This window comes from Mauremys reevesii, linkage group 2 (genome assembly GCF_016161935.1).
Source record: "Mauremys reevesii isolate NIE-2019 linkage group 2, ASM1616193v1, whole genome shotgun sequence".
In the NCBI taxonomy this organism is placed as follows: Eukaryota; Metazoa; Chordata; order Testudines; family Geoemydidae; genus Mauremys; species Mauremys reevesii.
Genome location: NC_052624.1, coordinates 243989288 through 244017031, shown reverse-complemented (window position 1 = coordinate 244017031; position 27744 = coordinate 243989288). Strand labels below are relative to the sequence as shown.

At 44.0% G+C, this 27744-nt stretch overlaps 1 protein-coding gene across 13 annotated transcripts in view; it reads left to right on the top strand.

Annotated features, from left to right (window-relative positions):
- The window catches only part of RUNX1T1 (RUNX1 partner transcriptional co-repressor 1), a 146320-nt gene that overhangs the window by 62903 nt on the left and 55673 nt on the right, over positions 1-27744 (top strand). For 12 of the 13 annotated variants that reach the window (XM_039524688.1, XM_039524685.1, XM_039524679.1 and 9 more), the window contains 3 exons: positions 13681-13818; positions 23420-23661; positions 26617-26706. In XM_039524688.1, coding sequence (XP_039380622.1) covers positions 13704-13818; positions 23420-23661; positions 26617-26706 — 447 coding nt within the window. In that variant the 5' untranslated portion in view covers positions 13681-13703. Of the gene's footprint in view, positions 1-11676; positions 11741-13680; positions 13819-23419; positions 23662-26616; positions 26707-27744 lie in introns of those variants that run through there. The other variant, XM_039524687.1, reaches the window with a different exon arrangement.

Genomic DNA, 27744 nt, shown 5'->3' with positions numbered 1-27744 from the left:
GTCAGACAATAATTATTTAAGAAAAGTAGAGGTGATTGAAAAAGTTAAAGTTTTATAACCATTAAAATACAAATTGTCAACATGACATATCAAAATATACACAGTCAATATTCTTAAGTTAAACTCTAATAATTTCTCAAGCAGCATTTTACTTACTTTGCCGAACTGTAAATTTCAATTATTAATGATGAAATATGTTTTTTGTCAGTTTGTGTGTTCGGTGAAATAGGCTTTACCAATATTTATTGATAACAATCTAATTTGTCCAAGCGTGTGTGTGTGTGTGTGTGTTTTGACAATGCATAATGTATTTTGCTTGTGAGTGCATTATCTGTAGGCAGTAGCTCTGCACCTAAGAAACAATTCAGTTGGAGAGTCTAAGTCTTGTCCAAAGCTCACTGATAGAAAGATTTTTCCTTGATTTTAATGGGCATTGGATCACGCCCTAACAGTGTGAACAAATTTTACACTTGACTTGTAGCATCTAGAAAGCATTGACTCACAACTAACAATGAGCATTTTCTTTAAACTCTGTCTGTACGATCAATTAGTCATCCAAGTTCTCTTTTCCTTAATGACGCCATCTGGTGACTTTCAATAATATTCTTCCAAGGTATGGTAATCAGCATTATCAGGTTTGCTTAAACTTATTTCATATAATGGCACATGTTTCTCTACCAATGTGTTACATTTCATTTATATTGATTGTCAGTATAATATTGTAAAGGAGGAGGGAGAAGAATATGATTTAATTAAAATGTGTGGCATGGCAATAGGGTGCTAAATTGTTCATCTTCATGTCAATGGTTCAGATGCATCTCAGATTGGTTAGTCAGATGGTAACAATAGCAGTTCATTAGCCTATCTGAGATAAAACAATTGATTCTTATGGACATGTGATCTAGCAATGTTGGCACCCTCGTTGGCATTCTGAGTAGAGAATGCCATTTCTGTGAACAGAACAGAGAGGATTTCAATCTCCAGGGTTATTTGTTCTGAAAATTGTTTTAATGGGTGAAAACTGAAAAATTGGGCACAATGGGGAATAGAGCCTAATCCTGAAAGGTTCTGAGCATTTTAAAATCCCACTGAGTGCAATGAGACTTCAAGCAATTCATTATCTTCACAGGATCATGTTCTATGTGCATATAAATTAGAGAGACTTTCAGTAAGACTTATGGAAAATATTTCTGTATACAAAGCTGTGGTATACATAATGATCTTCTTTACCCTACTCCATATATCTTTCTCTCAGTTGTCCATCAGCATGTTTTTTTCCTATTATGATCATTAATAAGCCTAGAGGATCTCTGTAATATTGTATAAATGATGCCTTCTGAATTGATAGTAATTTAATTTATACTGTCAGGTTCATTTTATGGCTAATTTTGCTTTGCATGTACATAAAATAAAATAATATGAGGATTTTCTAATCTGAAATTGTTTATACATATGAGACTGCAATTCTAGTTAATTTGGGGGAAATAATATTACTATTGGTTCTGTGTTAACTCTTCTAAACTGAGCACAGTTGTGCATTATGTTTTATTTGTAATATAAAATAGACATACTATTTGTATTTCACTTTAAACATTGAACCATGTATCACAGGCTTACTCATTATTTATTGTTAATATTGATTCTTGTAAATTTAATTCTCTGGATTAAAAAAACCCATCTTGTTTTTTTTTTTTAAAAAGATGCCTTTAGCAGATCTAGTCAGGAAATTTTGTTGGGAGCAGGGAAGAAAGGAAAAGAATTCTTGAACATCTTTCATAGTTTTCCAACCGCCTCCAGGCATCATACTCACACTATGTAATATATGGTGTGTGGGTGTGGGTGTGTACAAACTGCATTTATTTGTTTTTAGTGAGACTGGAGTTTTTAGATATGTGCGGTATCTAGTTTCTTCTATAGCTTCCAAGTACTCTAAGTCAGGGGTTCTCAACCTTTTTCTTTCTGAGGCCCCCCTCAGCATGCTATAAAAACTCCAGGGCCCAGCAGGGGAGGGTGGAGGGACTCGGGGCTCCGGGCCAGGGGTGGGCCCTCAGGCATAGGTGTAGTTTGACTTCTATTTCGGGGTGGGGCAAGGGCCGGTGGGGCTTGGGCCAGCTCCACATAGCAGGGTCCAGGAAGGCAGCGCCATCTCCACCCCCGACTCACCTCACCAGGCCACCCAGCCTGTCTGGGTTGTGTGTGGTGAGAGTTCAGCTCAAAAAGTTAAACTGCTCAGGGTACAGGGAAGGGATAGCTAGGGGCTGTGTGCCAGCAGGGGGTAGCTCAGGGTGCAGGATGGGTAGCTATGGGCTGTGTGTGCCAGGAGGGCTCCCCTGTGGTCACTGCTCCCCAAGGGTTCTGCCAGCCATAGAGCCAGGTCCCCGTGTCTAGGTGTCTCTTACTGGCTGTGTGAGCTGAGGAGCAGCTGCAAACCCGGTCACCAGCAGCAGATGGGGGAATGCCGTGGCTGCCTGCTCCATGACACCAGCCAGAGCAGCAGCTGCCCACACTGCCCAGCTCTGGCTTCCCGCCTCCGACCTGGCCAGGGGATGGGGCTTCGGGGGTGGGGAGAGGAGGATGGGGGCAGGTGTGGAGCTGCCCCGGTATTGCCCCGCTCGGGCACTGAAGTGGGGGTAGGGGGAGGGCAACCAGTGCTCGGAGGTTTCAGTCCTGTGACGGCGGGCGCCGGGGCTCGGGGGTTTCAGCCCTGTGACGGCGGGCGCCGGGGCTCGGGGGTTTCAGCCCTCTGACTGCAGGTGCAGGGGCTCGGGGGTTTCAGCCCTGTGATGATGGGCGCCAGGGCTCGGGGGTTTCAGCCCTGTGATGGCGGGCGCCGGGGCTCGGGGGTTTCAGCCCTGTGACGGCGGGCGCTGGGGCTCGAGGGTTTCAGCCCTGTGATGATGGGCGCCGGGGCTCGGGGGTTTCAGCTCTGTGACTGCAGGCGCCGGGGCTCAGGGGTTTCAGCCCTGTGACTGCAGGCGCCGGGGCTCGGGGGTTTCAGCCCTGTGACTGCAGGCGCCGGGGCTCGGGGGTTTCAGCCCTGTGACTGCAGGCGCCGGGGCTCGGGGGTTTCAGCCCTGTGACAATGGATGCCGGGGCTCGGGGGTTTCAGCCCTGTGACTGCAGGCGCTGGGCTCGGGGTTTCAGCCCTGTGACGGCGGGCGCTGGGCTCGGGGTTTCAGCCCTGTGACTGCAGGTGCAGGGGCTCGGGGGTTTCAGCCCTGTGACGGCGGGCGCCGGGGCTCGGGGGTTTCAGCCCTGTGACGGCGGGCGCCGGGGCTCGGGGGTTTCAGCCCTGTGACGGCGGGCGCCGGGGCTCGGGGGTTTCAGCCCTGTGACTGCAGGCGCCGGGGCTCGGGGGTTTCAGCCCTGTGACAATGGATGCCGGGGCTCGGGGGTTTCAGCCCTGTGACGGCAGGCGCCGGGGCTCGGGGGTTTCAGCCCTGTGACGGCGGGCGCCGGGGCTCGGGGGTTTCAGCCCTGTGACTGCAGGTGCAGGGGCTCGGGGGTTTCAGCCCTGTGACGGCGGGCGCCGGGGCTCGGGGGTTTCAGCCCTGTGACGGCGGGCGCCGGGGCTCGGGGGTTTCAGCCCCGTGATGGCGGGCGCCGGGGCTCGGGGGTTTCAGCCCTGTGACTGCAGGCGCCGGGGCTCGGGGGTTTCAGCCCTGTGACTGCAGGCGCCGGGGCTCGGGGGTTTCAGCCCTGTGACTGCAGGCGCCGGGGCTCGGGGGTTTCAGCCCTGTGACTGCAGGCGCCGGGGCTCGGGGGTTTCAGCCCTGTGACTGCAGGCGCCGGGGCTCGGGGGTTTCAGCCCTGTGACTGCAGGCGCCGGGGCTCGGGGGTTTCAGCCCTGTGACGACGGGCGCCGGGGCTCGGGGGTTTCAGCCCTGTGACGGCGGGCGCCGGGGCTCGGGGGTTTCAGCCCCGTGATGGCGGGCGCCGGGGCTCGGGGGTTTCAGCCCTGTGACGGCAGGCGCCGGGGCTCGGGGGTTTCAGCCCCGCAGCGATTTAGGATTTCAGCCCTGCGGCAGGAGGTGCCAGGGCTCTGGCTCTGGGTTTCAGCTGCAGGATCTCACAACACCCTGAAAGGGCTGGGGGATTGCAGACCTCCAGTTGAAAACCGTTGCTATAAGTGAACCCTCTGAGGACAGATCCTCCACCATTACTACCTCTACCAGGTGGACCAAGGAGCAAAAAGCAAGTGAAATACTGTGAAGTGGAGAGCCCTTTCAAAGCCACAAACCCAGATGCTCCAATGGCTCTGTTCACAGGAGTAAAGGGCAAGGCGGGATTGTTCACCAATCTGAAGGAATTATCATATGTGCTTCCCCTCTCCATAATTTGTAAAAGTCGCTGGGGAGTGAGCACCTCTGTGTTAGCTGCTGCAGGGTGGGTGTAGGGTTGAAGATTCCACTCCTCTGCTCCCATGAGTCTCTTTACTCCATATAGTTCTGGTGTGTTGCCTTCTCAGCAAAAAAAAAAAAAGGTAGGAAAAGACTCAGGAAACATAGTGGAGGATTAGGATAATAGCATTTAGAGTACAGATTTGGGAGAACATTTTGCTTATTAATTTTCTTAGTTGCATACTCATATATTGATAGGAATTTTTATAATGTTTAACTGCCAAGATCACTGGGTATTTAAAATGAATATGTATTGTCATCGCTTTCAATACGGTCCAACTGCTATGCAGTCAGCCTCGACAAGGGAATTTGTGGATTTTATATTTAGAAGGTTTAATAAGAACTAAAGCCGGTGCCTCATTTTGACCCTTACTTTCTTGTAGACCTCTCCTAGGGTGAAAGGTTATCTTCTTAAGTTCCCACTGAAATATTTAGTAGAATGTTTTGTTGATGGTTAATCTGGGTTTAGACTACACCCTCCCCAAGCCAATTATTGTTTTGGACTTTAACAACAGAAACCACAAGACAAAGGAAGAGAAGCTATATCAGGAAATGTATAAATCTGATAATATTGTGGGTTCAGTATTTGCAGTCCAAAAGGGACTAAAAATTAACTGAGTTTTCAAAGTTTTCAAAGCTTTAGCAAAACAACACTTAAAATAAATAAAACATAAAACAAACACTTCTCTAAATATAATCATATGCTAAGTGTGTTTCTTTGGGGAGTTTGCATTCAAATAATTTGTCAGAGCAAAGTTATCTCAACTTTAGATTTAGAACAACTGGATCATTTTACCTTCGATGCAACCCATAATCCTGAACAGCCTTTTCGTCTCTTCACTGGGTGAGGGGTGAGACACCTCTCAATTCCTTAAGAATATTCATCCCATGCCCATTTGCACAGACACGAGTCCCAGAATCCAAACTAAAAGGTGTGCTTCATACCTGCATCGTTGGTTGTCATGGTAATGAGTGACAGTCTAGTTTTCCAAAGCATATGCTGGCATTTGCCTGGCACATATAATCCACAAACCTTGTAGCTTCGAGTTAGGGGATAATATCACAAACACCCTTGTTAATTCATGTGACAGAGTGTTGGATACATTATTTTCATTGCCTTGTTTTAGATGTGCTAAAGAAATAGTCTGATAACTTGGTGTCTGTGATAATTTCAGGGCAATCTCAGGAGCATAGTTTATATGCAGAAGATGAAAGAACTGGGCAGAAATGGATAGAATGGATGCACTTCCATTTATTTCCAAGAATAGCTGATGATGTGGAGAAGATGATTAAGGGCTCAACTATTTGAGCTGGAAAAGAATGAGATAAGATTGTCACAAAGCTGTTGTATTGCACTACGGAAAATTGGCTATATTTGTTGGTGTTTAAAAGCTTCATGCACATCACACTGAAGATGCCATCAATTGTTATGTCATCTTGCAAGCCCAGTTGATATCTTCCATCTCTGTTGTCTTGTGTGCATACCTATTCCTCAGATATATATCCATTAGGAGAGCATACTATTCTTCAGATGAAGGATAGTGCCTAAAAGTTTGATTTACCTTTAATACTACTACTTTGAGATCCTTTTTGAGGGGTTTCTTCTGGCCACAGAATTTGTAATGGGATTCAGATTCCTTCACCACCTCTAGGTCACTATTTTGAATCCAGTCGAGACTGATTCAGAAAATTATGGATGTCTGATTAGTTCTGTAGACTGAGTGAGTAAGGTGAGGGTTTCAGGACATTTGTTCACAGCACAAAAACCTTCATGATCGTTGGAATCCCTTTTTGCAGCCTCAGTAGAGAAGCCAAGAAATGAGTGGGAATGAAGACTGGACTGCACTCACTGTTTCTCTCAAACAAGTTTGAGGCACGTTGGCAGTACTTTATGGAGGGAGAAGCTGCAGTGCTGCTGACTGTGCATCATGTTCTGCGGCTGCACAGAGAGATTTCCAGTATTTCCCAAAAATAGTGCGTGTGGGGAAGGGAGGAACGGCCTTCTTGCATTGCTTACTTGTTTCCTTTAACACTCAAGCAAATCTCTCTCTCACTAGAACAGCTACCTTCATATAGTTCCTAGGGACTGATTTAAAACATTCTTTCCTCTTCTTCCTTTCATTGTAGTGTAGTTGATAAAGGATGGGTCTGGTGGTCAGGAGTCCTGGGTTCTCTTCTCAGTACCAGCAACACTTCCTATGTGTGACCTTAGACAAGTCAAACTGTCTTCTGTGTTTCTTAGCTTACCTGTCTGTAATTAAAATGGTGAGAACGAGACTTACCCACCTTTGCAAAGTGCTAGATGTATGGGTAAAAAGTGCTATGTAACTGCTAAATAATTATTACTTTTCACTGGACTTAATTGGGCTTTCCTCTCTCAGTTCATCACTGTTATGACCCATTCCCTTGTTTTGTATGTCATTAATGTGCTATCCAATCTCAAAACCATCATGATAGTGTATTTGACAGTAATATTAGTATGGATGCTACGGTGATGGTCACCAGTACAAAATCCTTTAGATGGATTTGAGCTCAATTTATATATCTGGATCAACTTATTTTTCTATTCTGTTACATGCATGGGGCTTTTTACATTCCTTTTTGCTAGTTTTCAGGGTAAGTTGTAAAGGAAACTAGACAGTAGAAATTTAAACTGGTTTAATTCAGCAACCTTTAACACCAATTTTTTTGTGGGTTGGCACAGGAATACTAGGTAAAATCGATATGGAGTGTCTTTTAAGAATCTTTCATGCCTGAATGTACATCTGGAACTGTTTGCTCTAACTAAAAGTAAAATAAATGCCACAGCGTATTATACCATACGTTTTTTCATTTAAAAAAGGAAATTGAAAACATACCACTTCTAGAAATGCTTGACATTGAATTGGCTATTGAAATGGTATCAGTAAAATATTTATATATTCCATATTTTGTTCCATAGATCAGCCTTCCTTGATGCATTAGACTTGGAAGCCTGCCATTTATGCTGAAATTTTGCCATATATGAAAGACTGCCTTGTTTTAAAAATGGACTAAATCATTTAGGATAGAGGAAGTGAAGTAAATCTATTTGAGTACATGTACATCTCTTTCCCCCTTCCTCTCTCATGCACGTTTTAGGTTTTGGGGGGATTTTTCTTTGTGTTTTTCCCCCCATATTTACTTTATAAGGCTGGTTACACTTATAGTAAATATCAACATTCATTTAACAGCTAAAAACAGTGGTAAAAATAGTTCCCATTTTAAAAATTGAATGTATGACAAGAACAGTGTAGTTACTTGAACCAAAAAATCCACCAAAGAAACATCATAATTTAAAGTTGGTTTTACAGCATTCTTTAATTTAAAATGGAGCAAAAAGTTTCTGTGGTTAAATCACAGCTCTTAGCTCTTTGCTGTAAAAGAAATTCAAGAATGTATATTTCAAAATGTTTTTTTAAATATAATCCAAAACAAATGCAATAGATCCCTGCATACTTGAAACATACTTTCTGAATTTATCCTAAATCTGTCATTGCTCCAGAGGCTTGTGTGTATGGATTAGGACTGGCCCATTATTTCACCATCTATCTCCATCCTGAATTGATTGCAATGAACAATACAGAATGAATTGCAGATGGTCTCCTTTTTCTTGTAGTTTGGAGGATCTCTGGGCTTAAGACCCATTTGGTTAGGACTAGGCTAACCATTCCAGAGCTTTGGCTGCTTATTAGTATTCTGAAGTAGAAATGCTTACACCTGAAATAGGCTGTTCTCACTATCCATTCGAACTGTACTCTTAAATTATGTGTGAGGTTTTGAGAGATGGTGAACATATGGGCTGTTTGAAGCTTTCATCGTGGGCCTGAAGCTGTTCAAAACTCACCTGGTTTAATTACAAATTCAAAACTCACCCAAGGTGTATATGAATTAAGGTTTGCAGACATGGCTTTTAGTTTTATGCTATTGCATCAAAACCATGTGAAACACATGGAATTCCACAGTTTTCACTAGGGTTTTGTTGGTTTTTTTTTTTTTAAAGTTCTTTTGAATTCCAAGTGAAACTCAAGGCATGTGAGCCCACTTGTAATGAAAATGGAGCAAATGCACATGAATCCCTGTAAACCAACATATATGTGAATATGTCTTCCTCTTATGGTTGCCAAATTTCTAATTGCACAAAACCGAACACCCTAGCTCTGCCTCTTCCCCAAGGCCCTGCCCCTGCCCTGAGGTCCCCCTCCACCCACTACATTCCCCCTTCCTTGGTGGCTTACTCTCCCCCACCCTCACTCACTTTCACTAGACTGGGAGAGTGGGTTTGGGTGCAGGAGAGGGTATGAGCTCTAGGCTGGGGGTGCGGGCTCTCGGGTGGGGCTGGGGATGAGGGGTTACGGGTGCAGGAGGGGGCTCTGGGAGGGGGGACTCAGGGTTGGGGTAGGGAGTTGGGGCTCAGGCTTAACTCAAGCGGCTCCCGGTCAGCGGCGCAGCAAGGGTAAGGCAAGCTCCCTGCCTGTCCTGGCTCCACGCTGCACCCTGGAAGCGGCCAGCAGGTCCGGCTCCTAGCTGGGGGGGGTGGGGTGGGGTGAGGCAGAAGACACTGCGTGCTGCTCTCACCCACACACACACCTCCCCCCTCCCAGCTCCCATTAGCTGCGGTTCCTGGCCATTGGGAGTGCGGAGCCGGTGCTCAGGGCGGGGGCAGTGCACGCTGGCCGCTTCCGGGGTGCAGCACGGAGCCAGGACAGGTAGGGACTAGCCTGCTTTAGACCCGCAGAACTGCCAACTGGACTTTAAACGGCCTGGTCAGTGGTGCCGACCAGAGCCGCCAGGGTCCCTTTTCGACCAGGCATTCCAGTCGAAAACCGGATGCCTGGCAACCCTACCTCCTCTTTAGGCTTTGAAGCGGATGCTCTCCCTCCCCTTTATATGTACAAAGAGGAAAAATTCCGCATGGGACTTGTGTGAAGACTGTATGGGCAGTATTATAAACCCCAAACATCCAAAAAACATGAGCCCCCAAAACATGAGATTTTAACAATAATAAATGTTGGCTCCTTTTTATTTGTCTTTAGATTTTTGAGTCTTTTAGGGTTCACATTTTTAGGCTTTTCTTTGCAACTGTGAGGGTGAACACAGTTTCAATTTTCATTTTAAAAAAGAAAAGAAAAGATTCTCATGTAATAATCACATGACTCCAGAATCTGGGGCTTAAAAAAAAACAACAAATATTGCAAGGATCACAATTAGAATCACAAGAATTTGTAATAGTGTGTATAAGCAGTGACACTTCAGCATTCTTCTCCACCCCTCTACTCCTTTATCTTCTTTGAGGAGCCCCTGTGTTTGAAATCAGAGTAGTCAGGGCTCTGCAAGCTTGTGGGTGAGTAAGCTGTACGCACATGTCTGGGAATCTACAGCTCAGGGAAAGGGTGCGGAGTTAATGGTGGCAGCAGCAGGAGGAGCTTTTGTGCCGGAGGAGGAACATGAGAACATAAGAACGGCCATACTGGGTCAGACCAAAGGTCCATTTAGCCCAGTATCCTGTCTTCTGGGCCCCTGAGAGGTCCCCAACACAAGTACAGAGGAGAAGGCCATCCTCCTGGGATGGCTCAATATCTGTGTGGCTGTTCTGTGCCTTCCAGACAGAAGAGCAAGCTTTGCAGTCTATGGGTATGTCCAGACTACCCGCCGTATCGGCGGGTAGCGATTTTTCGGGGATCGATATATCGCGTCTCATCTAAACGCGATATATCGATCCCTGAATGCGCTCCTGTCGACTCCGGAACTCCACTGGAGCGAACGGCGGTAGTGGAGTCGACACGGGGAGCTGCGGACATCGATCCCGTGCCGTGAGGACCCAAGGTAAATTGATCTAAGATACTTCGACTTCAGCTACGCTATTCACATAGCTGAAGTTGCGTATCTTAGATCGATACCCCCCCCAGTGTAGACCAGCCCTATGTTTCCTTTCTGGCACTGCAAACCCGACCCTTTTCAGGAGAGCATGCAGCCTCGAGTCTGCCAGGTGTGGCATTATTAGATTTGGGCGGGACAGTCCCAAAATGCAGAGTTCAAGTCCCACTCCCCAATGACTCCGGAAGGAGCATTTGACCCAGATTCCCAGCAGCGCACTCCACATCTGCCTGAGGCTCAGGGGTGGCACCAGCCTTTTCATGGTGTGGGGTGGGGGCTGAGGTGGGCCTTAGCCCCCCTCATCACAAGACCCTGCCCCCTGCTCCTCCTCTTCCCTCCAAGGCCCTGCTGTGGGGAATCCTGGACCCCCTCCTGCCCTGGGTGGCCTGCCCCAGGGGATGGGGACATGGGCTGGGGATTGCTCTCGCCATTTCCCCCACACACACTGCCCAGGGCAGGTGGAGGGTCCAGGGCTTCCCACAGCAGCCCAGGCTCCCTGGGCAGTCCTTACCATGGCCTGGCTCTGGCTTCCAGCCTGGACAGGGTGCAGAGCCTTGGGGGGATGAGGAGAAGCAGGGGTAGGGGCTCAGGGGAGGAGGGGGCAGAGCTGGGGCCACAGAGAGCAGTGGGGCTCCTGCATGTGTCCCCCTTTTGCCTTTTGAAAAGGTGATCACCCTAACAGGAGGTGGTGCTAATGCATTTCTGGGTAACAATGGTTATATTTAATACTGTAATTAAAGATAAACCTACGTGCTTAAGGACATAATAAGTTAGTGAATAAAATTCATTTAAAAAGAAATCCTGGATTGTTACATGAACAGGTTATAATATATTGAAAATCTGAAACGAGCACAAAAACAAGACACTAGTGCAACTACACGGTCCATTTAAATAGCAAAATATAAACCCATTCTAGTCTGCTTCTTAAATGTGCTCATTTCCCCTCTGAGTAGGGATTGTTCCAAAATTCAGGCCAGATCAAAAGCTAAGTGGACTTGCAGGGAGGAAGGAAGAAGTTGTGATTGTTCATGATAGCAGAATTGCTTTTAGTTATCAACAGTTTAACTGGAGGATATAGAATGTGCCTGCTCAGTGTGAACAGCAGACTGCTAGTGGAGTTTTGACTTCTCTCTCTCTTTCCTCCACCCACCTCCATCTTCTCCCTGGCTGTGTCTGTGCTTCCACATGCTTCAAATCTGTGTACCTGGACTGCCTTCTCTAACAGTTCAATGTGAGTGTTAGCAGAATGAAAACCAGATGGACCAGCAGTTCCCACTGTTATCTCCCAGCCAGCTCTGGCAAACCTCCCTTTCTCTCTCCTTTCTTGGCATGGCAGAAATATTTGCCTTTATTTAGGAGGGCCTCTACTCACTGCTGTGCCTCTTTCCCTCAGCTGCAACATGAGTTGAAAGCGATTTATTCCCTTGTTGCTGAGGTTGGTTGAGGTGAGTGTGAGATGAATTAAACTATTAAGGAAGTAATTAACATTTTGAGGCTAATTGCCAAAGTTCTTTATTTTAAATAAATAATTTGTTGCAGTTGTTGGTTTAAATGGGGGAGGGATAGCTCAGTGGTTTGAACATTGGTCTGCTAAACCCAGGGTTGTGAGTTCAATCTTTGAGGGGGCCACTTAGGGATCTGGGCCAAAAATTGGTCCTGCTAGTGAAGGCAGGGGGCTGGACTCAATGACCTTTCAAGGTCCCTTCCAGTTCTAGGAGATTGGTATGTCTCCTATTATTATTATTATTATTATTATAATAAATGTTTCAGCATAGCAATACAGAGAGAGATTTGTATGGAAAACGTAATTGCTCCCATTATTTGAGTTACCACACTTCACCTGGATGTGTAGATGCCTTAGAATGTCAGCCAGTCTTTTTGGACACTGTTTACTACATTACTGTGATTATTGACCTTAGATCAACACTGCAGATTCTTTACTGCTATGATTACAAAGTATATTCCCTTCCATTCATATGGTTCTAGCTTCTCATTCTTAGGGTTTTTTATTTCCAAAGTCTGAAAAAAACTAACTTAACTCTCTTTATAGAAACTGGTCTTTTTCAAAAAGAGAAAGAAAACGTTGAATATAGCTTCTGCAACTGCAAAACTTTGCAGAATATGTGGCCATGTCGTATTTCTGTAGTTTCTTAGTAGTAAGGGATTGGGATCACAACATTCTTTGGTATTACCTGTTCTTTATAAATTATTTCTGAGGGTCCTTTAAAATATTTCTATTGAAAAATATATTACTGGAATCCCTCTTGAATACACATATGTGCATGTTATGTATAATATAATGTATGTATATAATGTTACGTACATATTTGTGTATGTCTTGTATCTGTTTTTATCGACAGTTTGAAGGTCTCATCTTCTCAAGAACAAATATTTTTGCAATTGTTTTTCATGGGGAATAACTTTGGAAAAGTTACATTAGTAGCTAATGACCACTAAAGGCTAAATGTGATCATCTTACTTACACCAGGAGTCTCAATGAACTGCTGATGTGAGTAAGGCAATCACAATGTGGCCTTAAATAGGTAAATGGTGTGTTGCTTTGTTTTGCCCATTCTTGATACACAGATTTTAAGATTTTCTTTTTTTTTTCAAATATATCTCTTGAATTTAGGTGTAAAAGCTGGTAAAACAGAGTTAAATCTTGTAGTTTCAGTGGCAAATATCTTGCATCAGGAGAATTGTCAAGTCCTTTTTCCTCTTGCTTCTTTAAATTTCCCAAAATTGGAGGATGCCTGCAGTTGTCCTTGATGTTAAAGGTATAAGTTGAAACAGCTGACAGTGTTTTTTATATTAATAATAAACTAGTATAAATGCACGAGTCCTGTGTCTGCCAAAGATACATTGTGTTGTATGGCATATGGTATTTATTTCTTGTTGATTTAAAAAAGAACCAGGAGGTGGACTGGTAAACCTGGGCAGGAGACAGGCAGTATTAACCCTGATATCCGTTATACTTACAAAGACAAAAGATGAAGAACGCAACAGGTGCTTCAGGGAAAACCAGTCATGAAGAGCACTGGCTATGGCCAATATCTCACCTGTACAAAAGCGCTTCAGGTTTTTGTTCTTCCAGAGTTCCTGACTCCTTCAAGTGAAGTGGCATTACTGCAGCTCCAATACTGTTTTGGGGGTAGCATCTGCGCATGCTAGAAATAAAAACACAAGATAATACAACCCTGTTTATAAATGAGGTCCTATCTGTGTTACGTTTCAACGATGTAATCTTGAAAAAGCAAGCTGAAGTAGATAAATATGTTTATCTTCTGCAGAAGCTGCTGAAGCTGCTTAGTTCATGGTTAAGCTTTTTATTCAGAACTGATGTATTTGGAGAAATAAAATAGTGTGTTCATGTGTTATGTTACAGATCGCACTGAGAAGCATTCCACAATGCCAGACTCACCCGTGGATGTGAAGACGCAATCCAGGCTGACGCCTCCAACAATGCCACCTCCTCCCACTACCCAAGGAGCTCCAAGAACCAGTTCATTCACACCCACAACGTGTAATTAGACTTATTTTCTTGCTTTGTTCCATATTCTTTTGCATGTGTGATTTTGATTCTTCCTGTATGTAAGAAATCAAGTTATGTGAAGGGAACCCTATATGACATGACTAGAACAGCAATTCACTATACTGCAATAAAGTCATTACGCAAAACTAAGAACATTACAGATTAGTACTTTTTAATCTGTGAAGCCAGTCAATTCAGAGGTGTCCTAATTTATTGGTGGTTCGGGTGCACAGTGAAAGAATAGTCTTCCCCAGCACTGTTGCTCCAATGATATCATTCCTGATAAAAGAAGCATGGAGACTTTCTCCTCAGCTTTACTGTTGTGGTGTGATGAAATTGCATTCCCTTTTGGATAAATGCAGTGGTATTATTGTATTTTTGAGGGGGAAAGACAAAGATATTCAAAGATAAATGCCCTTTCCCCTCTCCTTCTTCCTGAGAATAAATTAATAAACATTAATCAGAAATTACATTAACATCATTCTGGAACTGTGTTTTCTAAAGATGCTGAAATATCTATTTATCTCAAACCAGTCACATTGAATCTGGAAGTCCTTAGCCTGTGACTATTTGACTTACCTCAATCACAGATTCCAGTTTCTATTGACCTGATATAAATGTAAAAAATCTGCATTGACATCAGTGGAGTTACTCTGCATTTATATTGGTGTAACTGAGATCAGAATCTGGTCTGCTATCTGGGTCATTATTCATGAAACACTCTATTTTCTTTCCCCCATTTCTAAAAATAAATATTTTTGTCTCTTACACTGCATTGTTATAATATAAAAATAAGAGTGTGTTGACATTTTTTAATATAAATACTTGTGAGCCACATTGTAACAGCACCATGTTATTTCTGCAGCTCTTGTCCTTTGCCCCCTCCTTGTCTGTCAGGTACACCATTTAGGACATGCAATTTACCCCTGTGCAGAAGGCCAGTGCAAGGCCTCGGTACCTCTTAAATTCCAGGGGAGTCCTATTTGGAGTATTTACATGTGACTTAAATGGTGAATAATATTTGTACTAGCCCTCTGCACAGGCATAAATTTCACTCATAGGCACTGATCCTGCAAAGACTTATAAAATTGCTTAACTTTAAGCATATGAGTAGGCTCAGAGATTACTCATGTACTTAAAGATTTGTATGTTCTTTAAGTTGTTGCAGGATTGCAATATTAAATTGTAAGTTCATCAGAGCTGTGACTTGTATCTTGTGTGAAATGCCAAGCACAATTATGGATGCTATAAAACTCTTTATTATCAATAACAAGAAGAGGGCACAATATCTGTAGACTTTGTAGAATTTGTGTTTGTTGGATTAGTCTAGAATCTATGTGAACCAATGGATTTTAGGGGATTCCTTTGTTTTCCTCATGCTGTTGATATCAAACCTACCTCTAACTTTAAAGCTTTTTAATCTTCAAGTGATCTGGCATGTGCCTATAACAGTGCCAAGTTTCAGTACTGTTCTAGTGTTTGTTTCCCAATAATATGTGAATGTCCGCAGCCCGAGTGTATCCATTTCTGGGCCAGTTGGTGTTTACAGAAGAAGAATCACTAACTTGTTCACGGTTTTATTGACATTTGCAAAAATTAAATTCTGTTTTGTCAACAACACAGACTTTTGCCAGCCTACAAATTTGACCATCATGGGACTGGGATAAGATTTAAAACAAAAGTTTTGTTTATTTATGTTACTTATTTATTGTGTATTTCTTCCTTTTTTGTTGTTTAATTATTTTCAGAAAGTGCCATCCTTAGTCCTTACCGTGTGTGTGTGTGTGTGTGTGTGTGTGTGTGTGTGTGTGTGTGTTTCCAGATGGAAAATGTACACACACAGGTAGGGCCTCTTCTACTGCTTCCTGTTCCCTGTGGACACTTTCTCAGGCTTCCCAGACAGTCCCTATCTACTGCCTCCTCTGAACACAATATTTGCCTTGTTCTCCTGCCCCTTCCCCAGGTTCTATGCTCCCTGCTTTTCTGGGCCTTCTAAGTCATTCTCCTTGGTCCACTGCCCCTTGTCCCCTCCTGTTTGGACTCAATATAGAGCCTAGAGCAGTGAGTGAGGAGGCAGAGGACATCTGGTCAGTGTCCTGCTGGAGAGTGTGACACACTCCCATCCTTTCCAAATCCTCACTTACATTATCTTAGGTACTTATATGGCTTCCATCACCATAGTATCTGAGTGCCTCACAATCTTTACTGTATTTAATGTACTATATTAATTCAGATACCCACCCCAATGCAGCATTAAGAGGAGCATGGGTTGAAGATGCCATGGCTGCTGAATGGGGATTCCCTAAGCCAGCTCCTCTCTGCTTTTGCCTGGTTTGGATACTGCTTCCCCTACTCAGCACACACACTGGAGTTGTGTCCATAATGGCTAATAGCCATCAATAGCTGTTAGCCAGGATGGGCAGGGATGGTGTCACTAGTCTCTGTTTGCCAGAAACGGGGAGTGGGTGACAGGGGATGGATCTCTTGATGGTAACCTGTTCTGTTCATTCCCTCTGGGGCACCTGGCACTGGCCACTGTCAGAAGACAGGATACTGGGCTAGATGGACCTTTGGTCTGACCCAGTATGGCCATTCTTAGGTTCTTATGCTGAAGCTCTGCAGCAGCCACCCAACCTAGGAGCCGTGTTCTCTAGTAACTTGGTGCCACATTACATTTTGATTAAAAAACTAGAACCACATAAAGTGAACATGGCACACATTGCATGGATTGAAAACTGGCTAACTGATTGGTCTTGAAAAATAATTGTAAACAGGGCATTCTCATGGAGCTGGTGTGTTTCCAGCAAAGTCTCACTGGGATCGGTTCTTGATCTACACTATTTAACATTTTTATCAGTGACCTGGAAGAAATCATAAAATCATCACTAATAAAGTTTGCAGATGACACAAAAATTGGGGGAGTGGTAAAAATGAAGAGTACAAGTCACTAATACAGAGCAATCTGGATCAGTTGGTAAACTGAGCACAAGCAAACTATGCATTTTAATATGAGTGAATGTAAATGTATACATCTAGGAACAAAGAATATAGGCCATATTTACAGGATGGGAGACTCTATCCAGAGAAGCAGTGACTGAAAAAGATTTGGGGGTTGTAGTGGATAGTCAACTGAACATGAGCTCCCAGTGATGCTGTGGCTAAAGAGCTAATATGATCTTGGGATGCATAAACGGGGGAATTTTGCATAATAATAGAGAGGTTATCTTACATCTATATTTGGCTCTGGTACGACTGCTTCTGGAATATTGTGTCTGGTTCTGGTGTCCACAATTCAAGAAGGATGTTGATAAATTGGAGAGGGCTCAGAGAAGAGCCACAAGAATGATTCAAGGATTAGAAAACCTGCCTTATAGTGATAGACTCAAAGAGCTTGATCTATTTAGCTTATCAAAAAAATATTAAAGGGTGACTTGATTACAGTCTATAAATATCACCTTGGGAATAAATATTTAATAATTGGCTCTTCAGTCTAGCAGAAAAAGGTAAAATACAATCCAATGGCTAGAAGTTGGAGCTAGACAAATTTTGATTGGAAATAAGGCATACATTTTTAACAGTGAGAGTAATTAACCATTGGATGGATTTTCCATCACTGACAATTTTTAAATCAAGAATGGATGTTTTTCTAAAGGCTAAGAATTATTTGGGGGAAATACTATGGCCTGTGTTATACAGGAAGTCAATCTATGAAAACAGTGGCCTTGGAATCTAAGAATCTAGCGTTCTCAAAATGGAACTGCTGCCATATCTACCGCTTGGACAGAAATCACTTTGAAAATGCCACAGAATTGTGGTAAATTTGCTGAAATTTAGTGAGAGTTGGCAGCGTTCAATATGGGTGAAAGAAGAGCTGTGATCAAGAAATAGGGATGGCTATGCGAGAGGATAACTCGCTGTTACTAAGGGCTGGTCTACACTACAGAGGTAAATTGACCTAATGTGTATTTTAGATGAGGATGGTCTTTTAAAGGATTTATTTAAAAAACTATGTCTGAAGATCTAAGCATTTAAGACTAAAGATGAATACTCAGCTTGTGCATATAAAAATCTATGCATGTATTTTTTAGATATGTGATTTTATAATCTTCAGCAACACACTAATGAAATATTTTTAAGCAAATTTTAAACTAAGATCCTGTAGACTAACATGTTCTGAGTAAATATTACAGTAATGTACAACTGTTTTTGTCAGTAAATTCAGAAACTGACAGTATATATCTGGGGGTTGGCAAATGCCTGTTAAATGGTTTCATTACCACTTGAATGGCTCTTTAACAGTTTCAATGTTGTGCTAATAGGTCTGGCAGGCTGGAAGGTTTTTTTACTTTTAAGTACTAAATCCCCTCCATAGGAAGACTCACCAAGCTGCAGCAGCCAGCTGTGGTGGGAGTCTGCAAGGGTCAGAACAGGGATAGGAAGAGGTGGGAGGGTGCACACTAAGACACGGGGGTGCCCCAAATTTTCGGGTGCCCTACACAGCCGCGTATGCTGCGTATGCCTAAGGATGGCCCTGGTTCCACCACATTAGATGGAATATATTGTTCACTCCTGTGTGTGAGGAACAGGTTCACCAGAGACTGTGCTCTGGCAGGTACAGTCTCTTGTGCTCCTCCAGGGCACAGCTGTTCTGCACTAACTTTTGTTAAGGGCTGTTGCTTAAATGCTAGTGTAATCTGCACAAGAAGGTAGGGTATCCCAGTTGGGGCCCATCTGCCCTAAAATATGTGGAGCATCCCTTGCCCCAAAACTCATCGTCTGCTGCTTTGGCTATTAAAGTAGGAAACCCACAGCAGTTACCCTCTGCTAGGATAACTGTTTTCGAGTAGGGCTGTATGGGGGAAAAGATGGCCTTAATTTGGTACATTTCTGGAGAATGAGAACAAGAATTTCAAAACTAGACAGGCTAACATAGCAACACTAAAGCAGGTGCCCCTTCTCTCTTAAATATGTGTGAGTTCTAGCCTCTTATTTTATCATTAATAATGATATGAAAATATTTGTCTAAGGTTCTTACATGGCCCCCATTACTAAAAAATCAGAACACTTCACAATCATTTAATATGTTCCACACAACAGCATTGTGAAGTAGGGAAGTACTGTCCGACCTGTTTTATAGAAGGAGAACTGAGACGTGAAGAGGCTGAGTCTAAGGGCTTGGCTACACTTACAAGTTGCAGCGCTGGGAGTTACAGCGCTGCATGCATAGCTGTGTGGGGGCAGCGCTGTGCTGGAGCCACACCACACGCTAGCTGCTGCTGTGTGGCCACACCCACTTCAGCAGCGCTGTAGAGGAGGTGCAGAGGTGCATTGTGGGGCACAGAACTCCTCGAACACCTCGTTGTTTTGGGGGCGCTTGATTTTGGCGGGGAAGGAAGGAAGAGGAAGCGTGCGGTCATTCCGCCCTCCTGTTTGCCAGCGCCTGCTTCACATCCACATTCATTCCGGCATCACATGGCGCGGCGGTGCGCCATGTCTTTCTGTTACTGTGTACTCTCTGCGATCTGTATGTTCTTGGCAATGGATTTCTGTGAGCTGATGTCACTCTGATGAGTGTCACCACCAGCACAACCTATGGCAATCGAGCTTTTCCTTCAGCGAGCTCCAAGCGATGAGGAGAATATGGATTGATATCAATATTTGACTCACTGCAGGCGTGACACACCGAGTGTGCTGCGGCCACCCGAAAAAAACTGCGTTGAGCTGCGCGCTTGGGCACTCGGGAGAGGCACACATGGTGATCGGAAGTCTGGGTGGGCGATGGGAGCAGTGGCTGCAGAACTTTCGAATAAGAAAAGCCACTTTCATGTGTGTGTGGGACTGTGCTGACGCGCGCAAAACACAAGCAAGATTGCCCACCTGACTGCCCTGAAAGCGGGTGGAATTTGGCATCTGGCAGAATCAAAAGCAGGGCAATCCAGACAGGCTACAGACCAGTTTGGTGTGGGAAAGTCGAGCGTGGGAATCGTTTTGGTGCAAGTTTGCAAGGCATCAGATCGCATCCCTGCTAAGAAAGACCGCAGAAGGAGGTGTAGAGGACATGTGAATGGCTTGCACAAATGGGTTTCCCTAACTGTGGAGGGGCGATAGATGGTAGATATATTCGCATTGGCTGCACTGGCTGGTTTGGCGTGCATCAATCATATTAATCGGATGGTTCTCAATGCGTCTCTCCATGGTGGCATTTTTTATGACATTTAGGCTGGCTGGCCTCTGAGGTTGATACATCTGGGCAATGATGGTGGCAGTGGCGAAGGCAGGAAGAGGCAGCATTTCCTGAGGCATGAGGGCAGGGAGAGATGGAGACAGGAAGATCACCTGCCAGGATGTGTGAGACCCCTGTGCCACCAGGGAAGAGATGTATCCACCTACTGCGACCTATTGGGATGAAAGGATATACAGGAGGAGCTGACAGCAGCAACCAGGTGCAGAAGGGTGCAGAATGACTGTGGAGGCGCTGTGGAGCATCCTGGTGGAGCTGTCAAGAGCTGACTTGGAATGAGAAGCTGGGAGCTAGAGTTGAGGAAGCATCCCCCACCAAGCAAGCTATGAGAATAGGAAGGGTAATATTGGAAGGGTGAAACATCTAGTGAGAGGTGGACCACGAGTATGGGAGGCCAGAGAGCAGATATGCACAGCCAGAGAGCAGGGGGCAGAGAGAGGCCACAGGGCCTTGATAGGAAGAGATTAAGGCTGAGTAGAGTTGATTGACAGGGAAAAGCCAGTAGTAATATGCTTTGCTTGCATGGTTGTTAATTGCTTATTTTATTTGCTTATTCTATTATATATAAATATGATTTGATTTGCTTTTCTTCTTTACTGCTAAAGTGTCTCTGCACTCTGCTATCATAATAACTATAATTTTTCAACAAAAGAAGTTTTTTTGAAAAAGAAAAAAAACAATGACAGACAGACAGACACACAAACACAGACAAACAAGGTTTAAGTGTGGGGTGTAGACACTGTTTGTGTACAAGTTGCCTTATGCCAGGTTTGCTGGTTTGTTAATGAATCCTGCACTTCAGTGTTGGTATACTGCATGGTGATGGGGGTTGAAATGGTGGGTGGTGGGTGGGTGGGGTGGGAAAGGGTGGTGGTGCTGGTGGTGAGGCAGCAGGTGGGCTGGTGGTGGTTGTGGTGGGCTGGTGGGGGGTGGTGTGGTGACACAGTGGGGGGGCACAAGGGGCGGAGGCGCACGGGGGGGTGGGGCGGGCTCTGCTAGCATTGCATCTTTTCTCTGCACAGCGCTGACTCTCTTAGCAGCAGCTGCTCGCTTTCCTCTTCAGCTTTTCTCTTCTTTTCCTGCTGCTTCTCTCTTTCCACTCTTCTCTCTCTTTCTTTCTTTTCTTTCCTCTCTTTTCTCCTCTGAAAGAGTGCTTCTCTTTGTGTTTCTCTCTCTTTTCTTTTCTTTTCTTTTGAATTGTGCTCATTGGATGTTGAACATTGTTGCAGTCTGCTGAAGGTCTGTCCAGTCAAGTCAATCACACACACTGAACATTCAACATCCAATTTAACACACTGAGACACTGTTACACTGAGGATGACATTGCAGCTTGTTCTTCTCACTCTTTATCACAAAGCAAAAATTGCACAAAGGAAAACACAATGTAAGCCACAGGTTATCTGGTGAGTGAGGAGTGAGGGAGAGGATCTGGAGAGCTAGGGTGGTTGTTTGAATCTGCAGTGGCAGGGGGTGATCTTATCTGCTTATCTCTTGATCTTAGTCTCTCTTCACAGCAACAAGAAGAGTCCTCCCAACATTTTCACAGGACTTAATCCTGGAAGATGTTCTCCTACTCACGGTCACTAGGGAACAGCGGGGAGGGCTCTTTGGAAGCAATGTGCTGGCCACGGCGATGAAATGGTCCCTGCCTGTCGAGGTGGCGGGCCTGTCACCGTCACTGGGCGAAGGACACAGTGGCTCCTGCACGTAACCACCTGGTCTGCCTGTAAACGCCTGCATAAGCCTGTTTTGGAGCTACCAGCTCTGGATGAGACTTTTGCTGAGATAGCAGCAAAGAGATCTACATCGTACAGATACACATCCATGCATTCCCACCCCATGCATGCCATGCATCCCCCCATAACTCTCCAAACCCAGAAACATTTCCACCGCTGCTGCTTGTCCTTCTGCCCGCTCCTCTCTCCTGCCTCCTGGCCCTGCTGCTCCAGGGCTGGCTGAAGAGCTCCTGGGTGCCTGCCTCCTCTGATCTGCTCTTCTTCCCCATCCCAGGAGCCACACTCGGTTTCCCTCCCAGCTCCCACCTCCTCCCGGTTGCCCCCCCCCCTGCTCCTCCTCCGTTCTCCTGGGAGCAGGCAGCGCCGTGGTGAGTAGTCCTCGTCCATCTGGGATTGGCAGTGGTGTCACCCCCCCACCCTCGCTCTGATCCTCCTGTGCCCTGGGTAGCAGCAGCGGTGATTCTCGGCTCTTTAACTTTTGCCCTGCATCCTGCTCACCCCCCATCTGCCATTGTCTTGCGTGCATTGTGGCTATCTGTGTAGGCTCTGGCCTGCAATAATACATGGTCACGCCACCTGGCGCTGCTCACAGATGCTCATGCACTGCTGCTGCAATTCACCTGAGTTCACCTGCAGCCTCCGCAGCGCTGTTTAACTGATAGGCATGGCACCCTGCTCAACTGGTGGCCTGGGATTAGCCACCTGGAAGGCATTGAAAAACATGATTGCACTTTCCCAATTTGCATTTAGGGCGGGTCAGTTTGCTTTCCTGAACAGGAAGGAAGAGCCTGAGAGGGAGGCAGAGAGGGCAGCAGCCGGGAATCCTGGAGCAGTACATGAGCAGGGTGGCGCTGGTGGGTGGCTGCCCTTTCTCCCTGGGTGTGGGTGTAGCGCTGCTGAGTGTCCTGGACCTGCAGATGTATTTGCAGCCTGAGTCTAAGACCATGTGGGAAGTCTGAGGTAGAGCCAGGAAAAAAAATCCATCTCTATTCCCAAGGCCCAGTCCAGAGACTTGGCTACAAGCCTTCAATCTTAACAATAAATTCACAGTGAACATTGCACCAGTTGTACCTTTTTATACAAATCCATCTTTCTGTATGTTAGTGGCTACAAAATATGTGTGAGAGAAAATAGCCTTCTAATTGGGTGGCATAAGGTTAAAACTTGAAAGTCCTGTTTTTATAAACACAGCTGTCGGGTGTGTGTACAAAATATGATAAAAAATGTTCCGATAAATTTAGCCTCCACTAAATATGTGTGCACTCTTTCCAGAGCAGTTTATTTTTTAAAAATTTTTACACTAATATAAGCCTATGACAAAAGACTGTCCTCCAAATGATGTTTGTTCTAATCTGAAAACAGTTCAGGTGTCTGGCATGTGTGCATATGGGAGCTAGTGCTGTCCAGATTCATACACCATTTATTGCCAGCTTCTGTGCAAGGTACATGAACTGTGGAGAGTCATTCTATCAAAAGACTAATTATCTTTAATTATACTAATGGAGTCAAAATATCACCTACTTCATATGTTCACAGTTATGCAATCAATTTTGAGGTGAAACACAGAAAATGTTAAGCTTATAAATGTTCTTTCTTTCCATTTTTTTCTAACCAGTAACCAATGGCACTAGCCATTCACCAACAGCATTAAATGGAGCTCCATCTCCACCTAATGGCTTTAGCAATGGGCCATCATCTTCCTCTTCATCCTCTCTGGCTAATCAGCAGTTACCACCAGCTTGTGGAGCAAGGCAACTCAGCAAACTGAAGAGATTTCTTACAACCTTACAGCAGTTTGGCAATGACATTTCACCAGAGATTGGGGAGAGAGTACGTACCCTTGTGCTAGGACTTGTGGTAAGCAAATAACAGTGACTATTATCTCTTTTTTGTTCATAGTAGGTTTTAACTTTAAAAATGGGAAGATTTATCAGTAGTTGTGTAATGAACAGTTGATGCATGCATGCACTGTGGTTATTCTGGGAGTATGGAACTTGGGACCAGGAGAACCTGCCTCCCTGCACCCTGCCATTAGAGCCAATAGAAGTAAATCCACTAGCTGTCAGTAAGTAGTAGTCTGTTTCAGCCCAGGTCTCCATTAGAAACTTTTGCCAGTATAGTAATTTCAGTTAGGGGTGTGATTTAAAATAAATGAATAAATAAAACATGTCTTTACTGGCAAAAAAACGTATGTAGAGCAGTTATACCGGTATAAAAATGCTTTTGACAGTATAGCTTATTTTGCATAGAAATTTGTATAAGCTATATAATAAAACAGGGATTCTCAAACTGTGGGTTGGCTAAGACTTGCTGGGGCCTGGAGCTAAAGCCCAAGCCCTGGGCAGTGGGGCTCAGGTTACAGGATCCCTGCCTGGGGCTGAAGCCTTTTGGCTTCGGCTTTGCCCCCTTCTTTCCCCTACCAGGGGCGGTGGGGCTCAGGCTTTGGCTTTGGCCCTCCCCCGCCCGGGGCGGTGGGGCTTGGTTGGGCTCAGAGTTCGGTTCCTCCTGGGGTCGTGTAGTCATTTTTGTTGTCAGGAGGAGGTCGCGGGGCAATGAAGTTTGAGAACCCCTGTAATAGAAGCTCGATTTTATGAACACCAGTCTTATGAATGGCCAGTTATACAAACCATTTTTTCCAATGATGAAAAAATTGCATAACAAAAGTGCTGTCGATGAAGGAAAAAGTCAGCATGTGTTCAGTGTATTGGAAATTGCTTTGCCATGGTTTGAAAGACAAGAAGAGGAGAAGGCAGTGCATTACACCATACTGCAACGTATGTACCATGCCTACAGTAATATTGAGATGCTTAATTTTATTAACTTTTTTATTTTTATGATCGCCTCAATCTTCAATTAGGTGGAACAGAGCCAGTCATGCTGACATTATGCCAGCCAGGAATAATGTCAGTTAGTACAGTAGAACCCCTATTTTACAAGCAAAACCATTTTTGCTAATATAAACTTAATGTACAGTAGGAGGATTTGCTGGTATTCTTATAACCTTTTCTCACGTAGACCTGTCCAGCGTAGATCTGTAGTCACTTAGGCCAACTGCAAGAGGGATTTAACATGCTAAGCCAGTGTATTGCCGTTGTATATCATGTTATTTATTATGGTATTTGTATGGAATTCCTGATATGTAGAAATAATACTTTTTACAATGCTGTTCATCTGTACATTTTGAATAACTTTCCCAGTTTAAAGACAGAGAAACTAAATGTGGAGAGGTTAAATGACTTGCCCATAATCACTTGCCATTCTGTGACACCACTAGAAATTGAACCCAAGTTTCTTGTTATTGCCACTGACAATGTTGCCCCCCATGTACATCTATATAGCTCATTCACCAGGGTGTGGATATACTAGAAAATAAAATTCGTGGTCTGATTTCCAGTTGTTACCACTTGAGTTGCCACTGAATTCATCTGGAGCTACGAGTGCTACCACCGCTGATTATCAAGCCACAGATGTCACACTTCTATATGTTTTTGTACAATACTAAAAAAATCTGGTCAGTACCATGACAAATAAACAAACCAACAACAACTATGAACTAAAAGTGCACCTTAGACAGTGTAACTTAAATGTTATGCTTCCATGACTTGCAAGGATCTCTACTCTGCATTTAGTTGCATACCCAAAACTCCCATTGACTTCTGTGCAAATGTAGGATTAGCTGTGTGCCAGGGAAATTGTCTTGCATGGGCTGAGGTAACTGGCAACAACAGTGGAGTCAAAGTCTGTAAAATGTAATGAGCATCAGGTGAATGTGTGCTTGAAGGTGATAGTTCTCCATTCTTAGTAACTACGGCTTCAATTTTAGGCTTACTTATGTGATTCTGCTTTGAAAAATGGAACCCTAAGGGTGGCTTTGTGGGATTCCATGTTATTGTTTCTCAATGATTTCCTTATCAGATGTGCTCCTCTGTTTATAAGTAGCACTGTTTTCTAACTTGCCAAACACCATCTGGGCTCTGGGAATCTAGCTGGGACCTTTCCTTCTTAAACCTCACCCCTATAACAGAATAACTGCTTATTCAGTTAGACCTGTGCAGCCCATTGTCCTCAAATTATGCCTTCAGTGACAACTTTGTGATTTTCCCTTTACTCTGAATTGCCTTGCTTGGGTGTGCACAGGTACAAGTGAATGTAAGTAGTAAATAATTCTGCGGAGTATGGTTGTCTAGTGTACGATATAATCCTGGATGTGATTTAGTAATTTTGAGATGTATTTGCCAACGGATGAGGAATAAGTGTCTTTAAAAAGTGAATTATATACACCTATAATACATATGTTAATATGCTCTGTTACTTCCCAATCCTCTACTGAGAATTAAAATATAGTGGGCAGCATTTTAAATTTAACAATTGTGTTTGTACTGCCGTGGTGCCTCCTAATCTATGTGGATTAGGCAAATTCTGTTTGAACAACAAGCACCCTTAATTCTTTGAAATCCAGGGGAAATGAGGGTGTTTATCACCATATAAGAAATGCTTGGCACTCTGGATGCTCAAGCCCTTGCTTCAAGCCATGAACAATGAATATCTGAGAGTTCAGTGCTGCTCTTTATATACCTAATAAATGGATTGTTTGTAAAATGATTCACTCCCACTGCAGTGAAACTGTGTTCAGATGTAGTTACATCTATATTTTTAGATGAGTACATTTACTTACTATGTAACATGCATAATTTTCTTATATTGCATTAGGAGGAACGTGGGTATTAAGCAAAATTTTTGTACAGAATATTTCTCTTGTTAAGTGTTTTCATTGTTTATGTCACCAAGACAGAATTTTTTTTCCTTCTACAGAATTCTACTTTGACAATTGAAGAATTTCATTCCAAACTGCAAGAAGCTACTAACTTCCCACTGCGACCTTTTGTCATCCCATTTTTGAAGGTATTGCACAGTTCAATGATCTGGAAACTATTTCAAACCATATTGTTGCTAGGTCACAGATGTATGTTACAGTTTTTCTTTTTAAAGAGAGTCAGGAAAATGAATCTAACGCATAAAGGCTCCTTTCCATAGTTTAATGGATGAAACTCCATTAGAGTCAATATTTTCTTTCTGACCATTTCTAACTACTCACAGAAGTTGTTAGTTCCCTAATTTTGCACACACTTTGTGGTTTCTTTTTTATTTTTATGTTAAAGGTGACTGAATTGAGAGGCTTTTTATGAGCTAAATCCTGGAACCCAGTTATGCACTCAGTAATGCTGATGTAAATTTAGGAGGCTAGATTTGGCTATGTCCAATTTGCACAGAAATAGGGGTCGTGTGGACACCTGTTGCTTTACCCTTTCATGGCATGTAACATACTTTCCCTGCATGATAAGAATATGACACACAGGAGGGCTCACAAGCGTCTGATCTTTATTTTCTGGTCTCACTCACATGACTCGGGTCATGGGTACAAAAGCTTTCATTTATCTGTCAAATGTGAGGGCAGTATCCATTGCCTCCAGTGGTGACTTGTATATCTTGCCATTTAAGTGTAAATAAACAAAAAAAAGCCAAATTGCAAATGTAAAAAAGTTATCCAAAAGCCAATGCAGCTAATTAATAAAGCAAATAAAATTGTGTGGCATGGAGATCAGCACAGAAAACCTGGTCTCCCTGCCACGCAAGAAGAATATTCTACCTTTCCTTGACTGTCAGTAACTGCTGCCTCTGAACTTCAGTGGCTTTCTGATCCCACGATCTTGTGTTCTCAGGACATTTCCTTTTGCCTTGTTCTGTTCGCCACTGAGATCTGTTTGTGCTGCTCCCATTGTTTTTCATTGTCAGTGACTGGGTGGGCTTGTGTTGTGTTTTTTGTCAGTGCATGATCATTGTCACTAAGTATCTGGATGTCAGCAAAAGGCAGAGCCATTGTCTTCCTTGGTTTTATTTACATGTCTTTCGTTCCTCCTGGATAGCTCTGTCATATGGCTT